The sequence below is a fragment of the Sebastes fasciatus genome, chromosome 4 (genome assembly GCF_043250625.1).
Source record: "Sebastes fasciatus isolate fSebFas1 chromosome 4, fSebFas1.pri, whole genome shotgun sequence".
In the NCBI taxonomy this organism is placed as follows: domain Eukaryota; kingdom Metazoa; phylum Chordata; class Actinopteri; order Perciformes; family Sebastidae; genus Sebastes; species Sebastes fasciatus.
This window is the reverse complement of record NC_133798.1, coordinates 2,501,185-2,514,755: the sequence shown is the minus strand read 5'-3', so window position 1 is coordinate 2,514,755 and position 13,571 is coordinate 2,501,185. Positions and strand designations below refer to the sequence as shown.

General features: G+C 39.2%; 1 protein-coding gene across 3 annotated transcripts in view; it reads left to right on the top strand.

The window, feature by feature from the left end:
• The window catches only part of LOC141766917 (UPF0606 protein KIAA1549L-like), a 183,751-nt gene that overhangs the window by 150,588 nt on the left and 19,592 nt on the right, over positions 1-13,571 (top strand). For all 3 annotated transcript variants that reach the window (XM_074634110.1, XM_074634109.1, XM_074634108.1), the window contains 2 exons: positions 10,944-11,068; positions 13,138-13,358. In XM_074634110.1, coding sequence (XP_074490211.1) covers positions 10,944-11,068; positions 13,138-13,358 — 346 coding nt within the window. The remainder of the gene's footprint in view (positions 1-10,943; positions 11,069-13,137; positions 13,359-13,571) is intronic.

Genomic DNA, 13,571 nt, shown 5'->3' with positions numbered 1-13,571 from the left:
AACACTCACATGTCTTTGTACGGTCACACTTCATAATAACCATTATGTAGAAATGGAAAATTGATAGTGAATTAAACTTAGTTAATAGATGTTTTACAAACAATGAACTTATAACTATAATATATATGTTTAGTCATTATTAGTAATGCTATAATCTATGTTATTTTAACAGTTTATTGTTGCACATATTATAACATTTTATATACTATATATATATATATATATATAAGTATCTGTTAATGATTAAGATATTGTATGTAAACCTTAAAGAACGTGTTTGTAAACCATCTATAAACATTACATAGACAGATATTTGTAACACTTTGTTAATGGTTAGTAACTGGTTTGTAAACCATCTATAAATATTATTTGGATGCTATTATAAAGTTGCAACTGATTATTAAAAAACACTTTTTTAAATGGTAAATAAATACTTTGTAAAGCATCTATAAACATTATTTAGATAGATAGTTAATAGTTTGTTAATGGTTAATAACTGGTTTCTGGTCCATCTATCTGTGTAATGTTTATAGATGTTTCACAAAAAAAATCTTAAAGGTTTAAAAATCATTTGGTAATCACTAACAAATATGTAATATAGTATATAAAATGTTATGTGTGCAACAATAAATTGTTAATAAATATTTAACTAATGTAATCAGACTGTAATTGTTAACATTTCAGCTATCAGCTATGATAGAATGTAGATTTTATAAACAAATGATTTCATACTACGTAAACTAATGATAAAATAACATAAATTATTGCATTACTTATAATTAGTAAACATTAATTATCATTTCAATGTTTGTTAACAGTGGAATAACTATTAACTAGGTTTAATGAACTATCAATAGAGCATTTATAAATGATGGGTATTATAAACCCTTTTTACTCATACAGACAAACGGCAGATACTGGTCTGGACTGAAATCAAAGGAGACATGCTGCCAGGTGTTTGTATTTAAGTCTTTCAGTGTTTTGACTTCATTCTGGGATGCAAAGCTGAAAATGCAGTATGGAGATAAAAGCCAGCGGTTGGCAGCGGATGTGCCATACGCACAGCATCAATTTACTTTGAGTCGAATCACAGAGGAAAGACAGGGAAGTGGGTGAGCTGTCAAAGAGTTATGACAGCATACTGTCAGATTAGGTGTTATTCAAATCCATACAACCCACAGCATATGGTTTGTGCATTAGAAGAATGACTCATCATTAAACCTGTGACACTCAGAGGGAGCCTCGTCTCACATACACCTCTAAATGATGCTTTTCTGTGAAGTTTTGATTTCTTAAAGGTTCTCTATATGATATCCAGAGCATTGATATAGCAGCAAACAACTATGGTCTGTGGAAAGATATAGTGGAATAATGTCTACCTGAGCTCTGTGCATGTGGGCGTGCCCCACTGGCTAGCTCGAGGCTTTAGCCTTTAAACCAGCTCTTAAAGCACAGGACAAAAAAACTAACTCGTACCACTATTACAATATTATCAAAAAATACAACTTTGATTCTGTTGTTTATTATGTTAGTCTACTTTATAAGATAACTATTTATTCTAACAGCTCATAATGAAGTCAGACAAACAGGATCATCAACGAGGGGAGACGGGAAATATAAAATATTGATCCACAACATTTACGTTACTCAAACTGATTTTTCCGAGCCGTTTTTGGCTGTTGTTATTGTAACGTAGCCTGTAGCGGTCCAGCGCTTTGCATTGTGGGATACAGTAGGTGAGGTAGACTGGTCTGATGCAAACTAGAGTTTTTTTCCAAATCAGTACGACATCCAGGTATTTTTGGCATACTGGAGATTTTGCTTTTGTTCGCATACTACATACTACATACCATATACTACATACTACATACTACATACTACATATTACATATTACATACTACATACTACATATTACATACTACATACTATATACTACATACTACATACTACATATTACATACTACATACTACATATTACATACTACATACTACAAGCTACATGCTACATACTACATATTACATACTACATACTACATATTACATACTACATACTACATATTACATACTACATACTACATATTACATACTACATACTACATACTACATATTACATATTACATACTACATACTACATACTATATATTACATACTACATACTACATATTACATACTACATACTACATACCATATACTACATACTACATACTACATACTACATATTACATATTACATACTACATACTACATATTACATACTACATACTATATACTACATACTACATACTACATATTACATACTACATACTACATATTACATACTACATACTACAAGCTACATGCTACATACTACATATTACATACTACATACTACATATTACATACTACATACTACATATTACATACTACATACTACATATTACATACTACATACTACATACTACATATTACATATTACATACTACATACTACATACTATATATTACATACTACATACTACATACTACATATTACATACTACATACTACATACTACATACTACATATTACATACTACATACTACATATTACATACTACATACTACAAGCTACATATTACATACTACATACTACATACTACATACTACATATTACATACTACATACTACATATTACATACTACATACTATATACTACATACTACATACTACATATTACATACTACATACTACATATTACATACTACATATTACATGCTACATACTACATACTACATACTACATGCTACATACTACATACTACATGCATGCTACATTTTGGCCAAATCAGTACGTACTACTAGTATAGTATGCGGTTTCAAATACAGCCTTTGTTTCCACTGTTCGTGAGTTAGCACTGTTAGCTGCGAGCCGCAGGCTCAGCCGGCGCCATGTTGAGAGCCGTGCAGAGGCAATAGAAATGCTTTAGCACCTTTAATTGCTAACAAATACAGCATAATTTTCACTTGTTAACTACTGCACAGTAACTACTTTAATGGAGCACTGTGTAGGATTTAGTCATATCTAGTTGTGAGGCTGAAGATTCCAACCAATTTAAACCTCTCCTGTGTGCCAAGCGTGTAGGAGAACTTCGGTGGCCAACGTGAAAATGCGAATGGCCCTTTCTAGAGCCACTTGTCATTTATTATGAGGAATTAGAGGAAGTGAATAACTCCACATTTAACTAGCATACAGTTAGATGACATCAGTCTGACATACCTGGTATTTTTGGGCTCTTGACTAGGTTGTGTAATAATGTGTACTAATGGTCTTCACAGAAGTCCGATTAGTCGATTAATCACAAATAATAGCTATTGCCGTTGCTTGGAGTCTTATCCAACTCCACAGCTCCCTCTCCAGTGTCCAGTGAATAGACTATAATCCTATTCCTATTTCGATAAAGATTCCCATTCACACACAGGATTATAGGATACACATGCTTTTATCTACAGTACCTGTTATCAGCGGTGGCAGTAAATGTACTGCATCTTCGACATGATTCGTTCAACAGATTACAAAGCAGATCTTTTTCCAGCTTTTGCAGACTCCCAATTGGTTGCGTAAACATTGCCCTGATCGCTGATAATGCTGCGACATTGCTTCTGTTCACTGACATTCTGGGACGCTGTGATTTTCAATCTCTTTTGCATCAGCAAACCAAAGTTCACAGTAATTTGTGTGATTGATGGTGTTGTTTATGCAAGCGAATGAATGAATACCCGGAGGAGAGGAGGAGAGGATGAATAATTGTTTCATTTTCTCACTACTGTTCGCAGAGAACCGGAGATGGACAAAACTGTTTTTAGAAAAATAGGAGAGACGGAAGAAAAGCTGATTAAAGTACGCTGGAGCTCTCGTCAAGAAAATGACTGATAAATAGAAGTGTAAATCCAGTAAACTATAAGCAGAGATGAGCGATTCGGAGAGAAAGATGGATTGAATATGAAATCATTTGAAGGACAATAAATTACAGTATTGATAAAAAGAAGACAGGGATAAAAAGAGGAATTTAAGAATGCAGATAGGTGGAGTGAAGATGGAAGCAAATTGAAATGCATTCATAACTAGAAAAGTGCACTCAGTAGAGTTCAGATCTCCGCCAGGTGTGTCTGCAACGACCACTTCTGTGATGTTTGATTGAATGAATACAAACCACAATTTCCCCCCCGTCTAGAGCACAAGCTTATTAGACCCGTTTCTCACTCGCTCGTCTCAAACAACAGGTACGCTCTCATTTGAGTCTACACCGGCTCCGTGCAGCTGAACTGCAGTTCGCTGTGTAACGCTTCATGTTGACTATTAAACGCCTCCTCTGAACAGAAACCGTCAGTCCTGCTGTGTGTTTAGCCCCGTCAGCTGTTAGCTCTATTAGCTGTATTAGCCCCGTTAGCTGTTAGCTATTTTAGCAAAAAGAACAGCAGGACTCTGCTGGAGTGATCACAGGGATTTTATTGCCCGCTAATAGAAATAGTTTGACGTTTTGGGAAACAAGCGGATTCACTTTCCTGCAGAAAGTTAGATGAGAAGATTGATATCACTCTCATGTTTGTACACTAATTATGGCGGTAAAGCCAGGGGTGGTTAGCTTTGCTCGGCATGAAGACTGGCAGCAGGGGGAAACAGCTAACCTGGCTCTCTCTAAAGTTCATAAATACCAGCACCTCTAAAACTCGGCAATCAACACCCTGGATCTCATTTGTTTAATCTGTACACAAACAGAAATGTAACAAGACTCGGTCAAACGGAGTATATGTCTGGACCGTATATGGTCAGTATGTGAATTTGTGGCTAAATTGTTACACCAATAGTCAGAGGTCATGTCTATAATGTTTTGTGAACAGTTTTTTCCACTTATATTTTAATGTTTGATTGAAAGACAACTTATAATGAAGCAAATGACATTCAGTAATAGTAAATGGTAACATTTACTAGTCAGTATATTATACATTTTATACACTGATCGATCCGAACTCCATTCAGAAAACAAGCATTTTAAAAGTTGTTTGTTTGTCATCTTGCGGACAGACCCGACAAAGCATGAATTCGTCTTTTTTTACTAATCAGCATCATTATCTAGTTATTCCGGCATAATTTTGATCAGTTTATTGGAATTAAATGGCAACACAGTCTGTTTATTTTGGGTTCATTCCGCAGTAGCGACGTGTTGCTTGCTAGATACAGATACAGTATGTAAATACATCTGTCCGCCGGGTGACTTTATGAACCCAGACACGATGGCGTTTGGTTTTCTGACATATCTGGGACTTCCACAACATGTACAAAGCAGCAACAGAAAACCTAAACACAGAACTGTTCTCCACCTTTTAATTTTGAAAGAGCAACGACCAATGAGGAAACTCCAACAGTCGGCCGACCAATCCTGTAACTTCATCACTCAGTCAGTCAGTCAGACAATCAGTGGCAGACTTTTGCGTTTGTAGGGCTGGCCCTCTACAGTCCAGCCAAAATTGACATATTGTGGTTTTATGGGGAGTTAATGCTGGAATTTTTTTTGGCGACCACAGTTCTGATATAAGGCTAACTGGCTCTTGACTGTCCATAATGAGTGTACAGACATGGACGTGGTATCCACTATTCTACATATTTAGATTTAAATGACAACAGCATCTGCGTAGTATAGTTTGCGCATTGATGATGGCAGACGATGATAATAAACTAGTAACATCTCTTTAGTCAGTCACAGATGCTGCAGAAACATCAGCAATGAAATTGTATATACAGAACATCAGTGCTGTATGTGGTGGGAGTCTCTTCATCAGACAGATTGTCTCTATTACTTACCTTCTTTAAGATGAAGTACATAAGCCTGAAAACAACTCAATTCAGCATGTTTACATCAAAATGTGTTATGGAAGATATATATTACATTAATAGATACTTTTTACAGTTGATGCCTTTTAGAGCAATTCCCCTTAAATAATTGACCATGTAGAGAAATGGTAAAGGTGAGAGAAAAGGAGGATGACATAATACAAAGGTCCCGGTATAGATGAAATTGACTCTCAAACTGCAACCCGTTCTCACTCCCAACTCGTCAAATACCGGCGCTTGGTCAGGGCCCCTCGGCGTCTGATACCGACGCACTGCGGCACCCTTTAAGATCTGTATGAGACGCACTGGGCTTTCAACTAACTCCAATGTAAACCCGTCCGTGTCAGGTCAGAGCAAATGACGTTGTATAAAGAGCTAGAAAGTCCACGTAGAGAGGAGGTCGGGGTGGATGGTTGGGTCAAACAAACACAGTCTTTCACCCAGCAGACCGCTGTTCATGTCCTGTGTGAAACCAAGTCAACGTTGACTTATTTTACCTTAGTTTTGTTACATAACGTCCTGTATGTACTTATCTAACGCCAGTTACGTAACAAACAGACTTATTTTAACTCAAACCATGATGTTTTGTTGCATAAGTAAACCTAAAAACTAACTGCATTCCAATACCCCTACTACCATACTATTATGCCAGAAAAATATTTGGTATATCCCAAAACGTAGTATGTCAAATGCAGTATGCCAAAAATACCAGGATGTCCTAATAGAGCCTGTCATATTTTACAGTGTAAACCAGCATGCTTTTCTGGCTATTCCGACCCACAATCCTCGGCTGTATGAGCAAGAAAGTCAAAGTTCAAGGCACAATGTTGTGACGAAGTAGTATGTCCAAATTGTATGCATACTGCATGCACCAGTACGTACTTTTTAAGGGCAGCTGCAGTATGTACTAAAAGTAAAATGGAAAAGTATGCGATTTGGAACGTAAACCTATGTTGGAAGTTTATTTTGAAAAGAGACTTTATGCATGTAATGAGAGGAAACTGTACGTTTCCTGTGAAAACGCAAGTTTATTTTGAGAAGCGGAAACTGCCACGCTGTCCGTAGAGGGGTACCTGGAGTGTCGTAGTTTGAGGCGTAGGGCCGCTGACCAAGCGTCACTATTTGATGAGTTGGGAGCGAGAATAGCCACGTTGCTAGTGTGGCTAAAAAAACAAATAGCCATACTTGTAAGCAATAAGTAGATCACTGCAGACATAAAGCAATACATCACTGCAGACATAAAGCAATAAGCAGTCAAAGCAAAGTACTTGTCAACAAGCCAATAGTCAATTGAGTCACAATGTTTATCTGCCTGTTTACAGAAAACACCGATACAAAGTTATCTTCAGTAACAGTTGCTTATTTTATTCCAGAAATACAAACTATAGCAAACAAATAAAGCTACATGATGTAGATGTTAGAACAGAAACAAGGAACAATGAACTCTATTCCAACACCGCTCGTGTTTGATTAAAACAGCAGGCCAATGCTTGGCATCTGTTGCGACATCACTAGGAATGGTCTCATGGCAGCCGACGGTGTTCGGAGTACACGTTATTTACATGCAGTGTCGTGGTTTCCAATCTGGTTCACAGCCTCTGCTGCTCGTGACGCCACCTGTCCTGACCTTAACTGTCACACTCTTAATAGGCGGTACAAATAAAGCAGGCCGAGCTGCAGCCGGGATGAGCGGTGACTGTGTTCGGAGCTGAGTTAATGGCAGACTGTTGTAGCTCTACAACGAAGCAGTCTGCCATATGATGTCAGTCCGGCAGTGAGTCACAGTGGACCCAGTACAACACAACACTGTCCATCTGCTGCTCTCTGCAATAACATGCACACATGAATACATAGAGCCTCATATATAGTAAGAAGCCATACAGCTGATGTTTTCTCATCAAGCCAAACAACATAGAACTGCTGACCTGAACCCAGTTGTGTTTTTTTTAAATCCTTGGCCTTGGGACCTAAACACAATTCGTAGTGTATTATTGCTCTAATCTAAATTTGGAGAGTTGCCCTCACAACAGATAAGTCTTACATTTGAGACGGAATTAGACATTATTTTGGAGTGCATAGCGAGGCCAATGTCAGCATGGAAAGAACAATACACAACTCCAGGAAGAAAGCAGAAAAGCCGACCTCACAGAATTGTACATGAAGACCCTGGTACAGATACATAAAACTGTCTCACACACACACACACACACACGCACACACACACACACACACACACACACACACACACACACACACACACACACACACACACACACACACACACACACACACACCTAATGTACATACAAGTAATCCTATTAGATTCTTACATAGTTGGGTTCTTGTTTGGTTGCTAACATTTCTATTTTACTAGGTAGTGTTGACAGTTTTTGCTGCTTGTCCTGATAGAATACCTGAGTTACAGTTATGCTTTTTTCAGTACCTTACTTAAAAAAAACTGTTTTTTTATCAAAACTCTTTTTTAAATTATTAAAGGGACTGTATGTAACTTCTTACAGGTATAAATCATTGTGGGTCGGTGTCCCATGCGCGCTCGCGTGTGGCTACGCTGTTCAGACTCAGACTCCAACACAAACTACACAGAAGCACCAAACCCTCTTGGTTGTATCTAGTGAAGCCCGTCTGTTAAACAGTGTTGGCCGCGGTCGGAGGACGCGGGGGAGACCGTAGCTTTGGTCTCCAGGACCAGAGTCTCTGCTCCTCTGCTCCTCTGCCTGTCTTCACTCACACACCGCGCTCGTTCTCACTCTTTCGCTCCACTCTCACGTGCATGCACACACACTACACACATCAGAAGAGTTAGTTTAGCTCTGAGAATATCTAGTGAATGTACAGTGGACGTTTGTGCAGAAATAACTGCTGCAGCTCCTCCAGACCAACAGAGGTTTCCCGTGTCTTGTGAAGTGACGGGGCTCCGCAGAGAGAAACGTTATCGTCTCCGACCAAAACTCCGGCTCCTCCCCTGTTCCCTCCGGCCGCGGTCGGGAGGCTGAGGCAGGAAAAGCCAACACTAGGATCAGCATTGATTCATGGAGAGACCTTCGTCTGGTCAGCTAACATTACTGCCAAGCAGCTGAAATATAGAGTGATATTGTGCTTTTAGCTGACGTGTGTCGCCTCACTGTTTTGAGTGATGCTCGTTCATGTCTATGTAGAGCGAGCACAAGCGCGAGCAACAGGACGCTGACTTTCGTTGACTTACCAGCCACAGGTGTCGCTGTTAACAAGCAATTTCTGATTCTTACAAACAGTCCCTTTAATAGGAGCCAGACTTCTCATGTATATAATCAAACTATAAAGCAAGGAATCTCGGTCTGTCTGTATGTCCTTCGCATATCTCAAGAACCGTTCATCCGATCTCTTTCACACTTGGCAGGTGTATTGCCGGGGACGAAAGGATGTGCATTGTGGAATGGTACAAATTGGACACGTTCAATATTAAACTTTGAATAAACAAGCAATGGCGCTCTGTGCAGCAGCGGGGGGCAGGGCTAAGCAATGGTTCCCATTCCGAACAGGTACGTGTTCCGAGCGGCCGCATGCTTTGAAAGGCCATGCCCCCGACTACGCTGCAAACAGCAATAGCAATCAGCCCGCTCCGAAAGGGCACGCGCGCCCTAATGGCAACTGACCTAATGCACTAGTCTGTAAAGATTTTACAAACAGAAAATGCTGAGTCACATCTCAAGCAACTGTAATTACCAGCCAGAAGCTATGCTAGCTATCAGTGAGCTCAATTTAAAACTCAATTTGCAGCAAAACAAAAATACAGCAACTACATTCTGCATCAGCTTCCATCAAAGCTGTAGTGAAACAAATAGTGTCCAAGGAAACAATTTAGGAATTAGCTGCAATTGTAGAAGCAGTCACCCGCTGCTTTTTACCATGACTCACTAAAGGAATATTTTAACACTTTGGTAAATGATAGATGTGAGGATCAATACCACTCTCATATTTGTCCGTTCAGTATAAGGCTGCTACAGTCACCTTAGTTTCCCTTAAAGACTGGAAACATGGGTAAACAGCTGGCTCTCCACATAACCCCGCGCAAAACCACAACCTGCTTAACCCTACACATTGTTTTTTTGTAGGAATTAAATAAGCAAGATGTGAAATGTTAATGCACTTTGGTGTTGTTAAGTGAAGATTTGTCTTTGCTATGCTAAGCTAATATCTGCCACTTCCCTACTGCAGAATGACCAAGAGGGGGCAGTGCAGCACACAAAACTCTTGCAAGCATACAGCACAACCTTAAATGCACTTGAACAGAAGACACTCATTCTAGGGCTAAAAAGCTTCCTGCACACGAGAAAGGTAAAATTAAATCAATTTACAGTATGCCGGATACACCACTTCCGGTGTTATTTAAACCCAAACCATGATCTTTTCCTAAAGCTAAGTAGATTTTGTCATGTAACTTCCATACTTAAGTTACGCCACTTCTGGTGTTATTTAAACCCAAACCGCAATTTTTTCCTAAATCTAACTAAACCGTTTTGTTGCCTAAGCCTAACCAAGTTGATCTATTCCTAAACCTAACTAAGTTTAAATTTGAAAAGACTGGAGCGGAAATTGACACATGCGTCACGTGGAAGATGCACGAAAAAATACGTTGTTGAAAGTCGTGCTGAGCGTCAGATTAAATTTCGTGACTATTTCATGAACTGTCGTGAGACTGTGTTGTTATAAAGCCTTCGTAATCATCCCTCGCATTTCCCTAAAATTGAGTAATTTGACGAAGAAAGCAGAACACATGGTCCTTTTATCTTTACATTAACATCACAGGTCCAATTAAATGGCTGCTCTGTTGGCCCTGCTGCTATTTTATATTTTGATGATTATTTAAGTGATTGACTGGCTAACTAGTCAGAAAGTCAAAAGATGTGATTGGCTAAATTTCCAACTGTTTCCCCCCAATTTGTCAGTTAAACTCAGAGAATTGAATAAAATTGCTGTTTGAATAATGTGGGATCTTGCAGAATGTGTGACCATGTCTATGACTGCAACACCACAGCTTCCTAGAAGTAATGTCTCTGTCTGACTCTTGCTAACCTATTTGTCTTCATCTTCTTCCCAGACCCGTACGAAGACCATTCAGGCTCTCTGCGTCTCATCACCATTAAGCCCATGACTGCTCAGCCAACCTACTCCTATCCGTCCTCCTCATCCCACAGCCAAGACTCTGTGGTCCTTAACGGGGAGGTGAGTCTACACACACACACACACACACACACACACACACACACACACACACACACATGCATATACATAATGTACATTCACCCTCAAGGCTTTATCGCACTCAGTTGTGAGGTGAGTCCACAGCACTGACAGTATAGGGCAGAGCAAAAACTAGAACATCATGAGTCACACAGATACATACAGTACAGCAGCATCTGGTTGCCGTGCACGTCAGCATGGCAGATGTTGAATTTAATTGAAATCCTCTATTTGAATAAAGTGGTTCAGTGTAATAAATTACTTTTTATTAAAACAACCTTCTTTAACTCGTCAGTTTCGTCAACATAAATAAAGTGATGACATTTTTACGGATTCACAGAGCGAATGCAGATCCATAATATGATCTTTTTTATGTAACGACTTTTTTGTAATGATTAATTTACTATAATAGCATTAGAGCCAAAATAGATTTTTTTGTTATTGTGGTTAAATAAATGTAATTTATGGTGTTGTTAGATTGCTGCTAGACCGCCCCTTTAATACTAGTGCGGGCTTCCCTTTGTGTGAAGCAAGCGCTAGAGCACATAGGTTTTTGACCGTAGTGACAATGTTGTTTTTGAAAGGCTAAACGCCAACAAGTATGGATTGAAGAAGAATGTTTTGTTAGATTCTGCCACTAAGCAGCAACAAATAAATATAATATTAGATAGTTTTATGTACAGACTTGTACATACACTTGAAGTGTGTTATGACTTTAGTTATACACGAACAAATCTAACTTTGACAACCTCAGAGCAGACAAATCCTGGCACACTCCCCGTGATCTTTGGCGCCCCCTAAGGGTGGCCTGGACCTCAGGAACCACCGCCCCGGGGGAAAAACTTCAGCAGTTGCCAGGGGGTACTTGGAAAGATTGTGTTCATGTATTTCAACTAATTTCTTTAATGCGACTTGTAGGTTTTTAGGTTGTGGTGAGCTCAGTTTTAAAGCTAGAGTGAAGATACTGGCATCATATGAAAGGAATCCATTGGCTATAAAAGCGTGTTGCAAAGGAGGCAAAATAAATTTTGACGAGGAAAAACTGTCATGTCCATTTTCAAAGGGGTCCCTTGACCTCTGACCTCCAGATATGTGAATGTAAATGGGTTCTCTGGGTACCCACGAGTCTCCCCTTTACAGACACGCCCACTTTATGATAATCACATGCAGTTATTTCACGAGTCATAGTCAAGTCAGCACACTGACACACTGACAGCTGTTGTTGCCTGTTGGGCTGCAGTTTGCCATGTTATGATCGGAGCATATTGTTTTATGCTAAATGCAGTACCTGTGAGGGTTTCTGGACAATATCTGTCATTGTTTTGTGTTGTTAATTGATTTACAATAATAAATATATATATTTGAATAAAACAGCATATCTGCCCACTCCCATGTTGATAAGAGGATTAAATACTTGACACATTTCCCTTTAAGGTACATTTTGAACATACGAAATGTGATTAATCACGATTAACTATGGACAATCATGCAATGAATTGCGATTTAATATTTTAATCGAAAAGCCTTATTTATTAATTAATTACCAGATAAATGGATAAAATAAATTTTGGTTAAATCAGGGTTGCCAACAATCACATGAGACTCACAATCTGACTCTGCCCAAACAATCTCATGCCATATAAGAGGAAGCCACAAAGCCGATCCTTGATGAAAGATACTATGAAGGTTAGGCTTCCTCTGCCTACAGCATGCAGAATGTCACGCCGTTCTCCACATTTCAGCACCGACATTGGTCTTTAATGCATAGAGCAAGAAAGTTGCAGTGTGATAGGTGGTGTTGGTGAAGGGCTGCTTCAGTTCATCTGGCAGTGCTGTCGGGATACATTGGATTGGATATAATGGACATAACGGATTGGCTCTGCATTAGCAGAAAATATCATGTTTAGGGTGTGACATTCTCTGAAAAACTTTTGTAAAATCAAACAGTTCATCATAAAACATGAAAACAGCTCTCAGTTGGTTGCATCTAAGCAGAGTGAGCCAGGAAAACATGATTATCTGAATTCAATACTTGAATGGATTGTTTGCAGGCAAACCACAGTGGGCTGAAGCAGAAGTCGGACATCGAGCACTACAGGAACAAACTGCGCCAGAAGGCCCGGAGGAAGGGCTACGGAGAGTTCTCTCTGTCTGAGACAGGCAGCCATGGTTACAGTCACCGCGACGCCAGGCACAGTCGGCACGACAACGGGGTCAAGGAGCCGATGACCGCTGAGGAGAAGAGGGCCTCCTTCGCAGGATGTCATAAGAGGTATGGAGTAGACTTTGTGGGGGTTTCCAGAGATATCAGATATAAATAGGAGTTATTTAATCTGAGTTTAATTAAATGCACGTCATCATCGAAAACATCAGAATGTCCCTTTACTCACAGGCTTCACTGGCAACCGCACTGCAGATGCTTCAACAAACCAAAAGAATCAACCAAAATCTCTCCAAATGTTGTGACAGTTTTGTAGATGTGTTT